Source organism: Brachycentrus maculatus, unplaced genomic scaffold, assembly GCF_059751285.1.
Source record: "Brachycentrus maculatus isolate JH-2025_06_01 unplaced genomic scaffold, ASM5975128v1 h1tg000310l, whole genome shotgun sequence".
In the NCBI taxonomy this organism is placed as follows: Eukaryota; Metazoa; Arthropoda; class Insecta; order Trichoptera; family Brachycentridae; genus Brachycentrus; species Brachycentrus maculatus.
This window is the reverse complement of record NW_028281060.1, coordinates 730,477-751,765: the sequence shown is the minus strand read 5'-3', so window position 1 is coordinate 751,765 and position 21,289 is coordinate 730,477. Positions and strand designations below refer to the sequence as shown.

The following is a 21,289-nucleotide window of genomic DNA, read 5'->3' as shown; positions in this document are numbered from 1 at the left end:
TTGCAATACAGATTTAAAAATTCGTAATAATTTATTAAAGGGTAAATGAAAATTATATTTAAAATTAAAAAAATTATATTAGCACGTGTTTCGACCGTAAAATGAACTAAGCTAAAATTGTATAACTTTCTTACAAAAATCATAAGAAATGTTTTGATTATTGGAATGGTAATCCGCGGATTAAGACCCTTTCAAAGGATAATATGAAAAGATCAAACTCCCTACAATGGCATGCCAAAAGTTCAATCTCATGAATGATTAATCACCTTGCGAATGATCAATCACCCGAAATATCTTGAAGATAAACTTTAAAAAGATTGATCTTCCAGAGAATGACCCCCAAAAGATTAATATCCTTTAGAATGGCAAACTAAACAGTCGATTTTGTAAGGCACCACCTCCCTAATGATTAATACCCCAAAGATTGACCTCTTAAAGGATCAAAATCCCAAAAAAATTGCTGTAAAAGATTCATATTCCAAAGAATAGGATACTAAAAGATCAATCTCATAAGGCATGACCTTCCAAATGATCAATCGCCGAAAGAATGACTTCCCAAAAGATTGATACCTCGATGAGTGACATCTTAAAAGATTAACATTCCAAAGTATGACATAATAAAAAATCAATCTTGCAAGGAATGACCTCCAGAATCAATCTACAAAGAATGGCTTCCCAAAAGAGCAATCTACCAAAGAGTGACCTCTTAAAAGATTAAATATTCCAAAAAATGACATATTAAAAGATCAATCTTGTAAGAAATGACCTTGCGAATGATCGATCCCCCAAAGACTCTTAAAAGATCAACACCCCAAAGAATGGCATACTAAAATATCAATCTTCTAAGAAACAAACTCATAACCAATTGATCCCCAAAAAATGACCTCTAAAAAGATTAATATTCTAAAGAGTGGCATACTAAAAGATTAATATTGTAAGAAACGACCTCCCGAATGACCGTTCCTGAAGAATGACCTCTTAAAAGATGTCATACTAAAAGATCAATCTCATAAAGAACGACCTCGCGAATGGTCAATCTCCCAAAAAATGACCACCCAAAACATTGATTCCTAATATATTATTAGATTAAAACCAATATTTTTAGCTTTTCCACTTTTTTTATTTGACCAGCGACCGGGTTTCGTCGTTACCGACATCATCAGACTGGTGGTTATGTCGGTAACGACGAAACCCGGTCGCTGGTCAAATAAAAAAAAAGTGGAAAAGCTAAAAATATTGTTTTTAATCTAATAATATATTAAAAATGCAATTCCATCACGAAGTGTCAGTGGATAATATAAATACATTGATTCCTTTATGGATTCTAGCAAATCAATATTTTGTATGAGGTCAATGTACAGGAAGGCCAAATAAACACGATAATTGGATGAAGTCAATGTACGGAAGGCCAAATAAACATGTTTATTTCAGAAAATAACGAATCCAATCTTGCTAGTCTCTCAGACGTTTCAAATCGCGCTCACTGCAGCCGAATATAATATAATTATAATTAAAATATAGTTAAGGGTATTGTAAAGGGAGGGGGGGAGCGCTAGTCCCCGTTCATGATGCAGGTGGGCAGTTTGACGTCGCTGAAGAACGGGTGTCTCTGGGCTTCCAGGGCGGAGATGCGACTCACCGGGTCGTAGATGAGCATCTTCTGCAGGAGCTCCATGCCCAGGGAGTCCATGTTGCGGACCTATGAATTCACAAAAGATACTTAAAGTTCAGCAAATTACAACTTGAGATAGTCAAACAACTTTATCGTAGTCGTACAGGAGAAAGTGACCAACTAACAAAACGTAAAATGTTCAGGAGGGCCATTTAAGTCACTTTTGCTTGGCAAAAAAATAAACATCAATCCAGTTAGTCATTTTAAACAAATCAATATATTATACTTCCAGGTTTAAAATCCTTTGGGATTTTTTCAGGGCAATATTAAGCTAAGTAAGATATCAAATAGTCAATAATCACATTTTTGTAAAAAATGCACTTGGTCACTTTCTCCTGTATGACTACGATATGCTAGACCAGTGGTCTCCAAACTCAATAAGGATGTGAGCTACTTTCAGAAATTGAACTTGTCTGGTAAACTACCAATACAAATTCCCTTTATACTTTTTTATCAACGGCCCTTATCGTGCCATAAATAATATTTTTATATCTGTTTAAATAAATTGTCCGCCTCCGTAGTGTAATGGTCAGCACGCTCGGCTACCGTTCTGGAGGTCTCGGGTTCGATTCCCAGGGGGGTCAAATAAATATTAGTGATTTTTTTCACTGTAATATTTATTCAATATTACCCTGGACTGGTACCTGAAGCGGAGGGCTGATCACCTTTCCTTCATGTGTAAACGATCAAGATAACACTGCGTTTATATGACGCAGTGCCCTATGCACCATTGGGTGCGGATAAGGGATTTTATTATATTATTATTAAATAAATTAAAACATCAGATTAACAATAAAACATAAATTGCGTTTATAATTTATATTTGAAGCACTAACTTTGTGATTTTCCATTTTATAATTAAAATGTAACTTTGTTTTAAAATCACCATAAATATTTTAACATAACATAATTATAATGTCTACCGGTTTCGAAGCTAACCGCTTCTTTATCAAGACTGATTAATACTAAAAAAAATTATTAATACTAAAATAGGTTTTTTTGTTAGTATGTACATATTAATCAGTCTTGAAAAGAAGCGGTTAGCTTCGAAACCGGTAGACATTTTACATAATTATGCTATAATAAAATATTTTAAAACAAAGTTACATTTTTATAATAAAATAAATTGCGTACTTTAAATATTTATTCATAAACATAATAATAAATTAAAAAATTTACAAGGCAAATTTAATATCCTAAGCGAGCCACCGAAAGAGCCTCGGAGAGCTACTGTGTGGCGATCACTGTACTAGCACATAGTGCGCTAGCTAGGACTTTTCACACTACCAGATTTTAGGTTCTGGTATTGCAATCTAAAGGATGAGAATATGTATTCTTACAACATTTTGAGTGTGTCCAAATACTTGTTCACAAAATCTGGATTATCTCCAATTGCAGGAGTTATTTTCATATTATTTTTTGACATCTCATCAAAGATGAAGAAGTATATGGAAGTCTGGGCATTTACGGGGCTGACGACCGTCATCGGCTGGTTTAAGTGATCACTTTACACACGTGTAACATTCACCAATTCTACCCATTATTGACAACCACACTACTCAAATTCTTGGAAGTTCTATATATATGAACCAATTTAGAAACCTTGTTCTTGAATCACTAGAACTTCACTAGAGTATATAAGAGTATATGTATATATAAGAGTTTCTGCTTAATAAAAAGCTTCTTTACATCTCACCAATAGATGTCTCTAGTGAAGTTCTAGTGATTCAAGAACAAGGTTTCTAAATTGGTTCATATATATAGAACTTCCAAGAATTTGAGTAGTGTGGTTGTCAATAATGGGTAGAATTGGTGAATGTTACACGTGTGTAAAGCGATCACTTAAACCAGCCGATGACGGTCGTCAGCCCCGTAAGTGCCCAGACTTCCATATACTTCTTCATCTTTGATGAGATGTCAAAAAATAATATGTATTCTTACATTATTTTCCAGGTTATTGGTCGTCCAGCACGGGAAGGTGGCCTTGTAGTCAGGAAGCGCCGTTACTCCCGGCCAGATCTCCTCCGTCGGGGTCTTGAGTACCCTGGAACACACGACACACACGTTTAGTCACGACTTGGCACGCGGACAAATCCGGAGACCGGAACGTATGACAACTATAGATTGTTTCCCATTCTTATATAGAGGACCAACCTGCTGATGGTTATGTCTGTAGGAAGAGCTATCGCTATGCTGAGAAATATCACGCTGGATATTGATCTGTTACACGTGTCTGGAGGGGCATTCCGAAGCGGGATTCTTCGTCATCTTTAACCGGATCCACGCGGCTCGCATAAGCGTATGTGTTTTTACAAGACATGCCCCATACGCGGCTGACATAAGCGTTTGTGTTTTCACTTTGCTCCAAGTTTCGAACCTCAGTTCAACTTGGAGGGATTTTTTCATGGTGTGGAACTTTGGATAAAATAATACGTCAATCCTCGGCCTTATGACATCTGTTGAAATATCTGACTAATAATTTGTAACATCACAAGGATAAATAAAACAACAGATCCCTGATTTTTCTTGCGGTCGGTAATTAGTCCGCGCCATAATCATGCCCTATATCTGTCTCACTCTCGACGCTACGCATCGCCAGTGGGTAAGAGTGACACACGATGCGTGCTTTGATTTATTTATGTTACAACCTAATTTGTTTATATTACGATATATTTCAAGAATAATGTGACACACGTGTATTATAGAGTACCAAAAAGGCACAATGAATCCCATTGAACGTTTTTGTTTAGGAAAATAAATCGTTTCATAACTAAATACATGATAAAAGTAATCATTTAAAAAATGGCGAAATACAGCCGCGCAGGTTATCTGCAGACGAGCGTCTCTTAGGAACAAAGTTAACGCGTTTAAAAGGTTAACAAGAGTCTTCTTGCTTACTTTTTAATTTATGTATTTAACGTATACGCTTTAAATGTTAGTTTATTTTGAAACTAACTAACTAACCATCACGCCGCTTCCCCGCAGGGGTAGGCAGAGAGAATAGAGCGCCACACCACTCTGTCCTTGCAAACATTCTTCGCCTCTTCCACGTTCATGCATCTCCTCATACATACCCGCCGATTGTTACGACTCCTAACCTGACCACTTCAAGTATTTGGCATACCTGATCGTGCCATGTTTTTCTCGGTCTTCCTCTGCTTCTTTTCCCGCTAACATTCGCCTCATAAATTTGTTTTACCGTTCTTTCCTCACTCATTCGTTCTACATGTCCAAACCATCTCAACACATCTTTCTTAATTTTATCGATAATGCTTATCTCAGCTTTGCATTCCTTCCTTATTTCACTATTCGCACATCTATCATACATCGTTTTGTTACACATTCTTCTAAGAGATCGCATTTTGACTGCATTCAGTCTACTTTCATCCTTCTTTTGCCAACTCCATGTTTCACTTCCATACATTAGAGTTGGAACCAGGACTCAGTTTATTTTGAATATATTAATTACTCTCCACACTCCACATTCCATTCATATGTGGAGATTCGGAGGAGGACAAGAGTCGGCGACATGGAAGTGTAATTTGCTAGGAGGAAATGGGAGTGGGATGGCCATGTGTCCATGTGTGCCAGATGAGAAGATGGAAGGAAAGTTATAGAGTGGCGACCGAGAACTGGACGCAGAAACGTAGACCGACAACCAGCTAGATGGACAGACGACATTGCCAAAATTGCCGGAATAGAGTGGTCAAAGAAGGCCCAAAGCCGCAAGGAGCGGCAGGCAGTGAAGGAGACCTTCACGCAGCAGTGGGTGGATGCGGGTTGAAGAATATATTTCAATTATTATTGAATAAATTGAAATTGAAATTGAAAGAATATAAAATTCTCACCTGAATATCCTGAAGAGCTGATCGATCTCCGAGTCTCCCTGGAAGAGCGGCTTCTTGGAGGCCAGCTCGGAGAATATGCAGCCCACCGACCACATGTCGATGGGACAGGAATATCTGGAAATATTTCAACAAGATCTCAGCAAATATTTTAGTGACGTTCCAAACTATGTTAGTTATTGCACTTGAAGTCTGAATAAAAAAGTAACATGTAATTCTTAAGGTAACTGTCCAGGCCTGGAAATGAACATGACTGGACTATGCTTGGTGGAGTCCAAGAGCTTTTCCACATATCGCTCACTCCTTTCAACAACGTCATAAATCAAAAATCGTAAATTTTCAGTTGTGCATGTTTTCGGAATGCCCAGAAAATGAACTATATCCCAGGAAAAGCGGCATATTTTTAACTTAATATTTACCCGCTACAGGGCAGAAAGTATTGTTTTTGCATTTTGAAGAAAAGGTATTGTTTAATTATTTTAAATACACTAAATATTTTTCAAATGGAGAAAAAACATTAAGGTTTTACCTAAAAAGATCTGTTGCACAGTAAAAAGTTCATTAAGTGGCTTGATATTTGTTTTAAATACATTTTATTATATTCTTAAACTTTAAAAACGATCTCCTGAAAAATCAAGTTTTTTTATATGTGACGTTGTTGAAAGGAGTGAGCGATATGTCAACCTGTATTTTTCTTCTTTTTCTTGACGTAGGCCTGTTTTTAAGAGTGATTAGCCTCCTGTGATGTCGATTCTCATCTGTCTATCCATCTCTTTGGTGGTCTGCCCGGGAGTTGGCCGTGCAGTGCAATGTGGGGCAGTCTGGATGGTCCCATTCTACTCACATGAACATACCATTGTATTCTTCATTGCCTTTCCTACCTAACAACATCTTCGATCTCGCATATTTCTCATAACCCAGTGTTCCTTATTCTACCTCGCATACTCTAGCCAGATATGCTACTTAGAGTCTTCATTTCTGTCACTCTTAGTGCGTTTTTTGTTACTGTACGCATAATGAAAATTAAGTCTAAGCCCCCCAAAATGTTGGATTTTTTGTTTATAAAATGTATGTTAAGGATACCTTGTACTTCCTAACAGAACTTCAGGCGCCCTGTACCACAGGGTCACCACTTCGTGTGTGTATACTCTCACGGGAACGCCGAATGCTCTGCCTAAACCAAAATCCGCTACCTGTTAAAAAAACTTAAATTTAATGTATGAAAAAGTAAAATAATGTATGAAAAAGAAAAAGTAAGTAATACGACTTTGCTCCCTTTTCAGCTTTCAAAGACAACAGCTGGAGGCGCGTTGCAGGAGCCTGGGTGAGGACCTATCCGACATCAGATCCGTGATAGTTCATAAGGAACGAGAAGTGGTATCATACATGATAAAACTAGTGAAGGACATTGGTGCCATAAACCAAGCTAGGACACAAAATGCCGAACCCTCTTCTAGTGGAACGGAAGGTCTGTTGACGACAGACTACAGTCCGCCTTCTCCTGAGGAGTTTTACGTGGTTTCCTCCCAGCAATGAGCAAATGCTGAGAAGTTCCTGATTGGCCCACACTAGATTATCCCTCCTGTTTCCAACACAGATGAACATAAAACATGATTTTAGCTAGAAGTAACAAAAATATATTGTAATTACGGTTTTCGGATAACATATTTTTAGAAAAACATCGACAGAATTTTAGAAAAACATTTTTAGAAAAAATTTGACAGTATCGTAAGACTGACCGGAGCATTTCGTCGCAACGTAACGTAGTAACATGGCTCGCAGCGAGCATCTGAAACTATGGATGAAATGCTCCACTCGCTGTACTGACTGCCGGAATGCTTGATCGTAACGTGTTACGTTATGACGAAATACTTTGGTCAGTCTCCACCTCGACACATTGTTTGCAGGAAATGCTTAAAAGAGTATTATACATACTGTTGGTAGAAAGCGGGAGACACTTGAAAGCGTTCTATTTGCTTACATTTAGTAGAGCGCAAAAGACGCCAAAAACATTGTACAAACATGCGCCTTCTCGCAGTTGGGTAGACGCCCGACTGCGAAACTGACATCGCGGGTTCGATTCCCGCCAAGTGCAAAATAAATTTGAGAAAGTTTTGTGATTTGTTTGTGATTTGTCTGTATATTTTTCACATTTATCTTCCCAATCCTTACGATCCTTCCTGCAGACAAGACTCTTCTATTCAAAAATCTTCAAACCCTTATCCGCACCCAATGGTGCATAGGGCACTGCATCATAAAAACGCAGTGTTATCTTGATCGTTAACACATGAAGGAAAGGTGATCAGCCCTCCGCATCAGGTCCAGGATATTATCGCATATATGTCAGAGTAAAAAAACACTTATTTTTATTTTACCCCTCCCTGGGAATCAAACCTCCTCCAGTGCGGTAGCCGAACGTGCTGACCATAACACTACGGAGGCAGTTACTTGTGATTAGTACAAGACCCTAATTAGTATACTAATAGTCGGTAGTTCTCGTCAGAACTTCGGGATGCGGATCTGACTTGGGAGGATGCAAGGGAGCTGGCAGCTGACAGAAAAGCCTGGAGAAAGTTTGTGGACTCCATATGCTCTACCTAGGGAGCGGATATGGTCTAATAATTAGGGTCGGAGTAGATGAAAATACCGCCCGACAACAATGCGTTAACCGGATCTACGCGGCTCGCATAACCGTATGCGTTTTCACAAAACATGCCCCATACGCGGCTGAAATAAGCGTATGTGTTTTTACTTTGCTCCAAGTTTCGAACCTCAGTTTAACTTGGAGGGATTTTTTCATGGTGTGGAGCTTTGGATAAAATAATACGTCAATTCTTGGCCTCATGACATCTGTTGAAATATCTGACTACATAATAATTTGTAACATCACAAGGATAAATAAAAGAACAGATCCCTGATTTTACATGAGGTCGGTAATTAGTCCGCGCTATAATCATGCCCTATATCTGTCTCACTCTCGACGCTACGCATCGCCAGTGGGTAAGAGTGACACGATGCGTGCTTTGATTTATTTATGTTACGATCTTATTTGTTTATATTACGATATATTTCAAGAATAACGTGACAAAAGTGTATTATAGAGTACTAAAAAGGCACAATGAATCCCATTGAACGTTTTTGCTTAGGAAAATAAATCGTTTCTTAACTAAATACATGATAAAAGTAATCATTAAAAAAACGGCGAAATACCGCCGCGCACGGGCGTCTCTCAGGAACAAAGTTAACGCGGTTAAAAGGTTAAATATCACGATGACCTTGATGACTCCGTTCTCGCTGATGAGCAGGTTCTGCGGCTTGAGGTCCCGGTGCAGGATGCGGCGCTTGTGGCAGAAGAGGATGGCGCTGTTGATCTGGTAGAGGTAGCTCTTGACGGTGGAGGGCTCCAGGAAGCGGTTGGAGCCCAGCGAGTCCATGTGCTTCTTGAGGTCCATGGACAGGAACTCGAAGATCAGGTACAGCCGCGCCTCCTCCATCAGCACGTCCTCCAGCTTGACTATGTTGGGGTGCTGCAGCTCCTTGAGCAGGGATATTTCCCTGAAAACAAACCCAGTCATTAACAATTGAACTAACATAATTTACTTACTTACTATTACTTATAACCCTTATCCGCACCCGATGGTGCATAGGGCACTGCATCGAATTGACGCAGTGTTATCTTGATCACTACTTACATGAAGGCAAGGTGATCACTCTTGCGCTTCAGGAACCAGTCCAGGGTAAGCCGTACTACAAGACTAACCCTACAGACCTACATATAAAATTATAATACATCCATCTCTTCTTTTTCTTACCCTTATCACAACCCAATGGTGCATAGAGCACTGCATCGTATTGACGCAGTCTTGATCGTGACATGCATGAAGGCAAAGTGATCACTCCTGCGCTTCAGGGACCAGTCCAGAGTAGTATTGAATAAATATTTCAGTGTAAAATCACTATTATTTATTTTCACCCCCCCTGGGAATCGAACCCGGGACTTCTAGCACGGAATCGTTTTAAATAAGTATTATAACAGTTTCAATTTTTTTTCAACTCGGCCACAAATGGTAATTTTTTAATTTACAAATTATAAATATTTGAAATGATCAAACTTCAGAAAGTTATGAATTTTAAAGATAACTAACACCATGTTTTAAATTGTACATCCAAGCAACCCAGACTGATCAATCTGTAGAAAGACTGGATCGAAATATTAAAATTGACCTTCCAGCCAAATATGTTTTATAAAACTTTACAGCAGTGCAGAGATGAAAATGAATAAAAAATATTTTAAATTGGAGGTTGTATTGGTTAATAATGATTTTACTTTAAAGTGTTTCATGATTTATAATCCACAATTGACCAATTCAAGAGTTCCCGAGCAAGATAAGCCGATAAACGTCAAATCTAGAGATGTTTATCTCGAGTGAAAATATGCCGTGTTTTGTTTGTATTCATAACCTAAAACATACCTTATGGCAGTGGACGGTACTCCTTCATCTTCTGACTCCAGCCTGATCTTCTTCATCGCCACAAGCTGACCGGTGATCTTATTTCTTCCTTTGTACACCACGCCGTAAGTTCCCTCTCCAATCTTCTCAATCTTCAAAAAGTCTTCCATGCTGGCGACTTCTGACGCTTGAAAACATAAAACTATCGGTTATAAACTAACGCAATAATAACACTGCAATTCAACGAAATTCGTAACACCTATGATGAAATAACTATAAATATTTTGCACCGTGTAGAACACTGTCGGCGAATGGCAGCTGCTATTCTCACATTTCCGGACGTTTCGTGACAGTTGTCACGCTTACTGGACACAAAACAAACGAAATAATAATATGTAAATATGCTATTTTGTAAAAACTTACGTTTTTCTCCTTGAGATTGACAGAATAATTGCACAAAATGAAAAAACGCGAAATGTTTCAACTATAAATAAACCGCCCCAACGTTTTTCGCGCTTTTGAAGTTTTATTTGAATGTGATTGGTGTGGCGAGTACCAAAAAATAAAACACCTCACTTGGCTAAACTAAATAGGGTATTTTTTTTTAAATAAATCGTATTTTTTTTAGATGGGAATTGCATTTATTATTTATATTGCTTATACTAGGTTAATAGATTATAAGGTGGAATTTTGTTTCTTCTAACTTATTAAAGATGTTTTATTTAAATTTGTGTTGGGAGCAGGAAGGATAATCTAGTGTTTGCCAATTAGGAACTTCTCAGCATTTGCTCATTGCTGGGAGGAAACCCCGTAAAATTCCTCGGGAGAAGACTGACTATGGACTGTCATCAACAGACCTTCCGTTCCACTAGAAAATAAATGGTATTGTGCAAGTTTTTAATTTTTTTTGATAGTCAATATGTCATTCCACAAAGGTAATGCCGAATCAATAAATAACATAAAGTAGGGTTTACTGTAAATAACACAAATTATTCATACGTAAAAAACATTTTTTTATTTATTAGCTACATAGGTAGATTGAAGATTTATCCTTATTCCATTTAGAAAAAATGCAAAACACATTTTCATAACCGATGCATCGGTTTTTAATCAAATATTTTTGAAATAATGAAAATTACTGTAGAAAAAGCTTTTTGAATTTATTTTTAATGGCCTATTGAAAATACACATATGAAGGAAAACACAAAAGCTGTAATATTAATAAATATATGTATAAATCTTTTTTTTAAATAATTAAACTTGTTTCATCCAAATTTTTGTTTTCCCTTGCGTTACAAGTATATATCGAATAATTCATAAAGTTTTCTTCTTTTTCCGCCCACGTATCTTGGTTTTGCCATCCGCTGTTTTTCTTCTATTGATCTTGTTGCCTTTTCGACGGCTCTTTCTACTCGTTCATGTAAACGATTGAGTACTTTTGTTACAAGGTCGTAAAACGATTTCCTTCCAGTTGAGAGAACTTCGTCGATTTTCGATTCTGACCTACAACAAAAAAAATATTTTAAGTATGGCAACCCTCATTATTGAGCCGCCAATTTTCAAATTATCGGAAGGCAAGCATATTTATTTGCAAAAATGTTATTGGCACAAAAAATTGTAAATGAAAAATAAAGAAAACACGTGGCGGGATGATGAAAAATTAATGGATCGCCCTAAAATAAATGGCTGGCGGGAAACACTATAGACAATACCAAAAGATATACACAGATTGTGTGCCATATCGCTCACTCCTTTCAACAACGTCATACATCAAAAATCGTCAATTTTAAGTTGTGCATGTTTTCGGAATGCCCAGAAAATGTACTATATCCCAGCAAAATCGGCATATTTTTTACTTAATATTTACACGCTACAGGGCAGAAAGTGTTGTTTTTGCATTTTTAAGAAAATGTATTGTTTAATTTTTTTTTAAATAAACTAAATATTTTTTAAATGGAGAAAAAACCTTCAGGTTTTACCTAAAAAGATCTGTTGCACAGTAAAAAGTTCAGTAAGTGGCTTGATATTTATTTTTAATACATTTCATTATATTCTTAAATTTAAAAAACGATCTCCTGAAAAATCAAGTTTTTTATATATGACGCTGTTGAAAGGAGTGAGCGATATGCATTTTTAACACATTTGCCTATATGTAGGAGCAATAAGATATTCGTATGAAATTTGTAGTGCCAATAACTTGTAGAGTTAGGTGCAGATAAACTTCGCGTTAACCCTGCATTCCTAATTATTTAATAATTAAGTTTAAATTTCCTTTTTACTGTATTTATTACGGGTAGGAACTTGTTTATTGCATTGTAAATTATGTTGACATACGTTGTTAGGTCATTTTCTTCGTCGTGGGATTCAGCTGCCCTTGCAATTTTGATTTGTGATGGATCGCAGTTTCCTACAGCGATAATGTAGGGCTGAGTATCTCTGCGATATCTAGTATTTAATGCAACAGCAGAAACGATTACAAACTGAAAAAAACATACACATTAAAAAACCACACACACATAATTAATATATACATTCCATATAGGCAGAAAAGCAGTGCCTATCCTAACTTACCCACGTGACAAATAAAAATGCAACCAGTACCTACTCTACCTTACTAAGTAGTACCTAGCTTACTTTACTACCTACCTCAACAGCGTACCGTAATTAATTATCAAGTTATATTAGAGGTCTCGTCAAAGTAAATAAATCAACTTCTTAGTCATTCTCTCGCCATCCATTCGCTCCACATGTCCATGCCACCTTAAAGCACTCTTCCTAATATTTTCAATTATTCCTTGTTCAGCCTTACATTCCTTTCTTATATCATCGTTTTTAACTCTGTCATACAATGATTTTCCACACATTCGTCTGAGGGAGCGCATTTCAATATCGTTTACTCTGCTTTCATCCATCCTTTGCCAGTTCCATGTTTTGCTCCAATGCATACTAATGCATGCGAACTATGTAAAATATGTCCATGGAAGCCAAGCTCGCTAGCTTGGCTTCCATGGACATTTTTCTATTTGCAATCACATATATATATATATATATATATATATATATATATATATATATATATATATATATATATATATATATATATATATATATATATATATATATATATATATATATATATATATATATATATATATATATATATATATATATATATATATATATATATATATATATATATATATATATATATATATATATATATATATATATTTATATATATATATATATATATATATATATATATATATATATATATATATATATATATATATATATATATATATATATATATAAATATATATATATTTATATATATATATATATATATATATATATATATATATATATATATATATATAAATATATATATATATATATATATATATATATATATATATATATATATATATATATATATATATATATATATATATATATATATATATATATTATATATATATATTTATTTATATATTCTTTATTCAAAATTATTAATATTTTAAATGGATAAACCCTGATATGAAGATCGGCAGCGAAATTAAAATATAACTTTTGTGCGATCATCATGACATATGGGATCAAATGCAGAGCTTACACCGCTGTAACAAAAAAACAAGCTAAGAGTGTCAGATATGAGGACTCTAAGGAGCATAACTGGCAAGAGTCTACGAGATAGAATAAGGAACACCAGGATAAGAGAAATATGAGAGATCCAATATGTCGTTAGGTGGGGAAGTGAACGAAGAAGGCAATGGTATGCGCATGTGAGGAGAATGGAACCATCCAGCTCCTTCACATTGCACTGCATGGCCAACTCCCGGTTAGACCACCAAAGAGATGGATTGACAGCTGGGAATCGACATCACAGGAGGCTAATCCCTCTTAAGAACAAGCCACAAGGCCTACAACAAGATGAAAAATATTATTTTATTACCTGTTTCACTATCATGGCAACAAAACAAATTGCCAAAAAAGATCTTAAGATTGCCATTTTAAAAATCACTATCTAATTTTTAAACGTATTTAAAAATTCATCACATCATTTTTGTATATTTACTATAAAACTTTTACTATGTAATTTTTACACACGACTCTTCAACAGGCACTCCGAAAACTAAATAATACTAAAAATTAAAACATTTGTTAGTTCCTGATTGAAGAAAAAACACAAAATATTTAAATATTTGATTCGTTATGTAAAAAGAGTAGGAAACAAAATGGCTACATAATCATTTTTTTTAAACTGTTGACACAACATGTACGCAAGTTATGTTTGATTTATCGTATACAGTGGACCCCGGAAATCCGAACTTATTGGGGCTTTGGCCTGTTCGGATTTGGAAAAGTTCGGATAAGCCGAGGAATTTGTAATACAATACATACTTATATGTTATAGTGTGTTTTTTCTTGCTCATTCATCTCAAATGATAATGAAGCACAGTAAACCCTCCTATTACGTTGAGATATGTACCGCATTATCATTATAGGGAATGATGTAGGGGAGAACCACCATGAAGAGAACAGTTGCATTTGCAAGAAAAGTAATAAACCTAGCGACACCCCGCACCCCATCACGTGATCACAGTGGTGTGATGACATCACGCGTTAAATTGGCGGGAATTTCATTCATTGTGCTTCGAAAAGTGGGAGAAAGAGGTTTTCGGACGTGGTAAAAAAATAAACTGTGCTAACTGCTTCTGTAAAAAGGGTTTACCCGTAATTTAACTTGATTATATAGTTTTTATGTGGTAAGGTTATATTGAATAATATTAAATCCATCTTGATAATTTCAATGTTTTTCAAAAATAAGCCCTAATTCCATGAAGAGAACACGCCGCAGTCCCATGAAGAGAACGTTCTCTTCATAGGCTTAGTGTTCTCTTCTTGAGTTTTTACTTGTGTTTTGTTTATTAAATAATATATCTATTACCCAATCATACATTGCCGAAAATAAATCGTAAGAAGGACGACGAATTCAAATATGTAATAGATGCCGTCATCGTACAAACGAAAAGCATTCGCAGTGTAGCTAAGGCGACAGGTACAGCAACAACATTATTGTGAAAAGTTATTAAACGATCGAAGCAGGCACAAGAAGCCGGGAAAATTTCGAAAAAAACGCAATATAGGTAATCGTAAAAATTTTAGTGTTTACCATGTTTCTAAAACCATATGCATATTTTATTCTTGTTTATCAATGTAACATGTTTTAATTAATTTTCATATATAAATTTTCCTGATATATAGTCGTATTTTCATTAAATTGTATTTTATTTTCAGAACCTATTAAATTAAGTAAAGATAGACAAATATAATTCCACATTACGATTAACGTTTGTGCTTGTTATTTTCATGGGAACCAGTGTTCTCTTCATAGTACACTACCCCTTGAAGTGAACGTTTTCCATTTTTTGTAAAATTGTCCATAACCTAGAATCTAACAGGAGAATTAAAAAATCACTTTAGTAATTATAGAAAAAATGAATACTCTACAAAACTTCATACTTTGTTTTTGAAACAGTGTATTGATTTTGTATTTACAGCAATTTGATAAAAAAATGTTCTCTTCATGGTGGTTCTCCCCTACATAAGTGATTAATGCTTTTAATTGTATTTTTACATTTAACGAAGATTACTGAAATGAGTAATTTCAAATTGAAATACAATTTAAAAACGTTAACATCCCTATAACGTCCCCTCCGATAACGCGGCACCTATCTAAACGTTATAGAGGGATTTACTGTACTATACTCGTATGTACATATGACGTTTTTCTTTTAAGGTATGTACATTATTTGCAACTTTTTACATTCCAATAAAGATGATTTTACAGTACTTTACATTACTGTATTCTTTATTAACTTTTCTATCATTTTAAAACAAAATTAGGCCATACTTAAATAATAATTATATGTAATAATAATTGCGTTGTTCAGTTTTTGTGTGTGTGTGTGTTTTTTTATGTTTTCCTGCAAATGTATTTAAATTTTCCGAGGTTCTAATATGCAACTAATATTTTGGTCTACCAATGCGTTACATTGGCGTCAAAAAATCAGTTTTGTTTCAAAAAACGTATTTAAGTACCAACTGTAAAAGTTATATTAAAACTTTTGAATTAAATTTGACTAACTAACCATCACGCCGCATGACCGCAGGGGTAGGCAGAGAGAATGGAACGCCACATCGATCTGTCTTTGCAATCTTCGAAATTCTTCAATTCTTTTTTGCAAAATTCTTTCACATTTATGTATCTCCTCAAACATACCCGCCAATTATTCCGACTCCTGACCTTACCTCATTCGAGTCTTTGAAATACTTGATGGTGACAAGTCTTCATCTGCTTCTGTTTCCAACTACATTGGCATAATAAATTAATATGAATATCACTTAGTAAATACCAATTTTTCTTAAAATGTATGTGTTGGCACTTGTCATTGGCTGGCTTAAATTATTAGATTACATACACACTGCGTAACATTTACCGTCCTGTGTATAAAGTAATCACTTAAGACAGCCAATGCCAGAACGATGTTATGTTATGTTATGTTATGTTATGTTATCTTATGTGATGTTATGTTATGTTGATCAAATTGATGTTATGTTATGTTGATCATTGATTAGATTGATCATTAATTATGTTGATCAAATTGATGTTATGTTATGTTGATCATTGATTAAGTTGATCATTAAATATGTTGATCAAATTGATGTTATATTATGTTGATCATTAATTATGTTGATCAAATTGATGTTTTGTTATGTTGATCATTAATTATGTTGATCAAATTGATGTTATGTTATGTTGATCATTGATTAAGTTGATCTTTAATTATGTTGATCAAATTGATGTTATGTTATGTTGATCATTGATTAAGTTGATCTTTAATTATGTTGATCAAATTGATGTTATGTTATGTTGATCATTGATTACGTTGATCATTAATTATGTTGATCAAATTGATGTTATGTTATATTGATCATCAATTATATGAAGGCAAGGTAAAAAATGTAAGTGTGTGTGTGTGTGTGTGTGTGTGTGTGTGTGTGTGTGTGTGTGTGTGTGTGAATGTGTGTGTACTCTGTGTGTCTTCTATACTGTTTGCAGTATGTGCTAATAAAACCAATAGTTAAACTCACGTTTCTTGAACAACCGAAAACGTACAAATATATTTTTATGTAAATTTTACTCGTTTTTTTTCTATGTAAGTACCTACGCACGCAATAATTCTGTTTTTTTATAAAATAAACGGGTCAATGATTTACAAGAAAAGATCTAGAACAAAGTAATTAGATTAAACACACTGGAATTGAATACAATTAATTTAAAGCAATTTACATCGTAATAATATATATTCAAGTTGATATTGCAGTTGAGCAATCTATTGCAATTTAAAGCAGTTAAGATTTAAAATACTGTCCGATAATAATAGTTTAAAACCCAACGGATTTACGTTGTGAATTACAAAAAAAAGTAAATCCTTTTGGTTGTGGGTTCGATTAAGTTGACTTGGTGTGATCTATTACCATCCCACGTCTGTCAACGTCACAAGCACTAACAAGGAGTATTTTTTTATTTTTTTTTTCTTAAATTAGCTAGCTCAAGTGATCGCTTTATACACTTGTGGAACGATCACCATTCTGCTCATTATTCACAATACATACATCCATTTTGCATTATTGAAAGACGTTTACACGCACTGTTGTTGGATTTTTTTGTTGTAATTCTGATATACTCGTATGTGGAATTTTGACAGTCAAGAATTTGTGAAGTAGTTGAGAATCAGTAGAGAATCCTCAGTTGAGAATTTGTGAAGTATAGCTTTCTCCAATTAAATATAGACGAGATTCGTTGGGAATTAGTTCACATGTATTATACTCAAGTGTACTGTATATAATACTCAAGTGGCAAAAAACATGTGTTTTATTTATAATTTCTATATGTATATAGAAAATAAAATTACCTCGAACGCGTCACGAGCGATCGTCGATTACCAAGAAACCGGTATGCTAATTTAAAAATTCTTCATTCGTTTACCATTTTAGCTTTGGGAGATTAATAATCGAATATGCTGAGATAACTGCTAACTTTTCTGGTAGTTACGTACGAACTGGGTGTATACTTTAAAAAAAAAACAAACTAATAAAATGATTTGAAAGAGATGCTGTTTACAAACAAGTTTGCAGGGGAAACCCATAATTTTCATGGTGCCTGCGCTCCTTCGCGCGCGTTTATAAGTAGGTACCTACCTACTGATTGTAATGGATCATTGGCTGATAAATTAATATGAAAAATCACAAGACTATCGGTGACATTCTTATTGAAATCTGTACGAGAGATTTGAAGGTTTAAACTTTAGATATTTTAATAAAACGAAAAACGGACACCGCTATGCGTCATCAAATTTTACGTCATCGGGTGTATTATGGGGCGAATCCCTGTTTGTATCTGCTTTATAGAGCTGTAATAGTAGTAGTGTGGATTCGTTTCTGTGACGTCATTCGTTACCAACTTACAAAAAAAACGTATTTACGAAGGCGAATTTTGCAAAAGAAAATGATGAATGAAAATATAGATTATATTGGCTGTTATAACACAAAACAAGTCTTACACAATCTTTATAGGTTGAGTATGTTATAACACAAAACAAGTCTTACACAATCTTTATAGGTTGAGCTGTTATAACACAAAACAAGTCTACACAACCTTTATAGGTTGAGTATGTTAAATTAGATATTCCTCCCGAGTGATAATACCCTATTCATCAGTGTCTGGAATCGTCACATTGGTCGACGTAAACCAAACTTAGCTAAATCCAGATGAATATACTAGATATTTTCTGATTATAACGATACTTTTTTCCAGTGTGGTATTTTTTGTACACCCAGTAGCTTGTTTTCATTTTACGCAAAATGAATCGATAGCTATTCATAACAAAAAGGCCAATGTTTCAAGTGGTTTTAAAATACGTTCTTTGAATTCATCCACTTTTCTAGTCCACTTTTCAGTCCGCCTCCGTAGTGTAATGGTCAGTACGCTCGGCTACCGTTCTGGAGGTCCCGGGTTCGATTCCCAAGGAGGGTAGAATAAATATAAGTGATTTTTTCACTGTAATATTTATTCAATATTACCATGGACTGGTACCTGAAGCAGAGGGCTGATCACCTTTCCTTCATGTGTAAACGATCAAGATAACACTGCGTTTATATGACACAGTGCCCTATGCACCATTGGGGTGCGGATAAGGGTTTTATTATTATTATTATCAACAAGTACGGAAATCATAACAGTTTGTTTACGGGTCGCAAGGCGTCATTACCGCTTAGCGAGAATCTGACTGAGTCACTCTTCAGGGAACCGCTTTCAATCGCGGCTGTTCGCAATATTCAGTTCAAATCAAAACCAATCACTATCATTATCTATTTATTTTTTTCTACAAAAATTTTATTTACTAATTTTTTAGCCATAATATGTCCAGGGCTGAGATTCTACACTAACTTTTTAAATTATAAATATATAATTTATTTACAACATTTTGAGTGTGTCCAAAATTACTCCTTCACAAAATCTGGATTATCTCCAATTACAGGAGCTATTTTCATATTATTTTTTGACATCTCATCAAAGATGAAGAAGAATATGGAAGTCTGGACATTTACGGGGCTGACGACTTTTTTAATGGGAATTGCATTTATTATTTGCTTATTGCTTATTATGTACAAGGTTTATAGATCATTTAGTGGATTTTGTTTCTTCTAGCTAATTAAATATGTTTTTATTTGAATCTGTGTTGGGAACAGGAGGGATAATCTAGTGTGGGCCAAACAGGAACTTCTCAGCATTTGCTCATTGCTGGGAAGAAACCACGTAAAACTCCTCAGGAGAAGCCGGACTGTTGACTGTCATCAGCAGACCTTCCGTTCCACTAGAAGAGGGTTCGGCATTTTGTGTCCTACTTTGAGTCAAAGTAGGAAGCGGAGGGCTGATCACCTTTCCTTCGTGTGTTAACGATCAAGATAACACTGTGTTTATATAATGCAGTGCCCTATGCACCATTGGGGTGCGGATAGAGTTTGAATGAATAATTGACATGGGCATTCCAGAGTGCGTTGTATTTTTTTAATAATCAGTATAATATTCTTCTTTTTTTATATTTGAGGAGAAAGAAAATTTGGTGGATAGAATGATATGACTTTTGCATCTTAGATATCTCTGTCATTTTTTAATGAATACGAAATTTTGGGATGCCATTTTGTTTATCGAGCTGTTGTTCTATTTGTTTTCACTATTTGTCACATGTCTCAGTACAATTTGAACCAATATTTATGTTATTTGTAATAATTCTTGCAAATTATGTGATGCGGGCTTCCGTTCAATGAGTGGCGAGACACCGCAAGAAAATAATGTAATGTGGATATTAGGTTTGTAGGGTTCAGAAAACAACTATGTAAAAATATATTTTTTAAACTTTTTAATTTAACTGAGAATACAGACAATATCGCTCACTCCTTTCAAGAACGTCATAAATCAAAAAACTTGATTTTTCAGGAGAACGTTTTTAAAGTTTAAAAATAATACAATGTATTAAAAATAAATATCAAGCCACTTATTCAACTTTTTACTGTGCAACAGATCTTTTTAGGTAAAACCTGAATGCTTTTTCTCCATTTAAAAAATATTTAGTTTATTTAAAAAAATAATTAAACAATTCGTTTTCTTCAAAATGCAAAAACAACACTTTCTGCCCTGTAGCGGATAAATATTAAGTTTAAAAAATGCCGCTTCTGCTGAGATATAGTACATTTTCTGGGCATTCCAAAAACATGCACAACTGATAATTGACGATTTTTGATAAATGACGTTGTTGAAAGGAGTGAGCGATGTCATTTTTCATAAAACAATGAGTAATATTTATGATATAATGAATTTCTAATAAAAACAAAGGTAATCTTTAATAATTTATGGACAATGGACAGCCCTGCATTCTTAATACGTACACTTTTCAACTTCCACTTATGACTAATAAAACTGCTGGTCAGGCTGGGGTGACCACAGCGTCAGTTACTTAGAAATTAATATTACAACTTCGTAATATTTTGACATCTCAACATTTTGTCCGCCTCCGTAGTGTAATGGTCAGCACACTCGCCTACCGTTCTGGAGGTGCCGGGTTCGATTCCCAGGGGGGGTAAAATAAATAGGAGTGATTTTTTCACTGTAATATTTATTCAATACTACCCTGAACTGGTACCTGAAGCGGAGGGGTGATCACCTTAATGTGTAAACGATCAAGATAATACTG

General features: G+C 34.8%; 1 protein-coding gene and 1 long non-coding RNA gene across 2 annotated transcripts; both read right to left on the bottom strand.

Annotated features, from left to right (window-relative positions):
• Positions 1 to 1,383: 1,383 nt before the first annotated feature.
• On the bottom strand, positions 1,384 to 10,514 carry Cdk1 (Cyclin-dependent kinase 1). Its single transcript, XM_088267940.1, has 7 exons — positions 10,392 to 10,514; positions 9,990 to 10,155; positions 8,793 to 9,072; positions 6,601 to 6,710; positions 5,521 to 5,634; positions 3,614 to 3,716; positions 1,384 to 1,699 (listed from the first exon to the last, which is right to left on the bottom strand). Exons 2-7 carry the CDS (start codon positions 10,136 to 10,138, stop codon positions 1,553 to 1,555), a joined length of 903 nt encoding a protein of 300 aa, XP_088124066.1. The 5' UTR covers positions 10,139 to 10,155; positions 10,392 to 10,514; the 3' UTR covers positions 1,384 to 1,552.
• A 450-nt stretch (positions 10,515 to 10,964) lies between these two features.
• Positions 10,965 to 12,448, bottom strand: LOC148304633 (uncharacterized). The gene is made up of 2 exons (XR_015838312.1): positions 12,303 to 12,448; positions 10,965 to 11,471 (listed from the first exon to the last, which is right to left on the bottom strand). It is a non-coding gene; the product is annotated as an uncharacterized LOC148304633 (long non-coding RNA).
• Between the last annotated feature and the right edge of the window lie 8,841 nt (positions 12,449 to 21,289).

Coding starts and splice junctions, on each gene's coding strand:
- Cdk1 (XM_088267940.1), bottom strand. CDS start 10,138: ATGGAAGACTTTTTGAAGATTGAGAAGATTGGAGAGGGAACTTACGGC. Junction 6,711..8,792: donor GCGAGAACGGAGTCATCAAG/GTCATCGTGATA, acceptor TTTTTTTAACAG/GTAGCGGATTTTGGTTTAGG. Junction 1,700..3,613: donor CCAATAACCTGGAAAATAAT/GTAAGAATACAT, acceptor GTGAATTCATAG/GTCCGCAACATGGACTCCCT.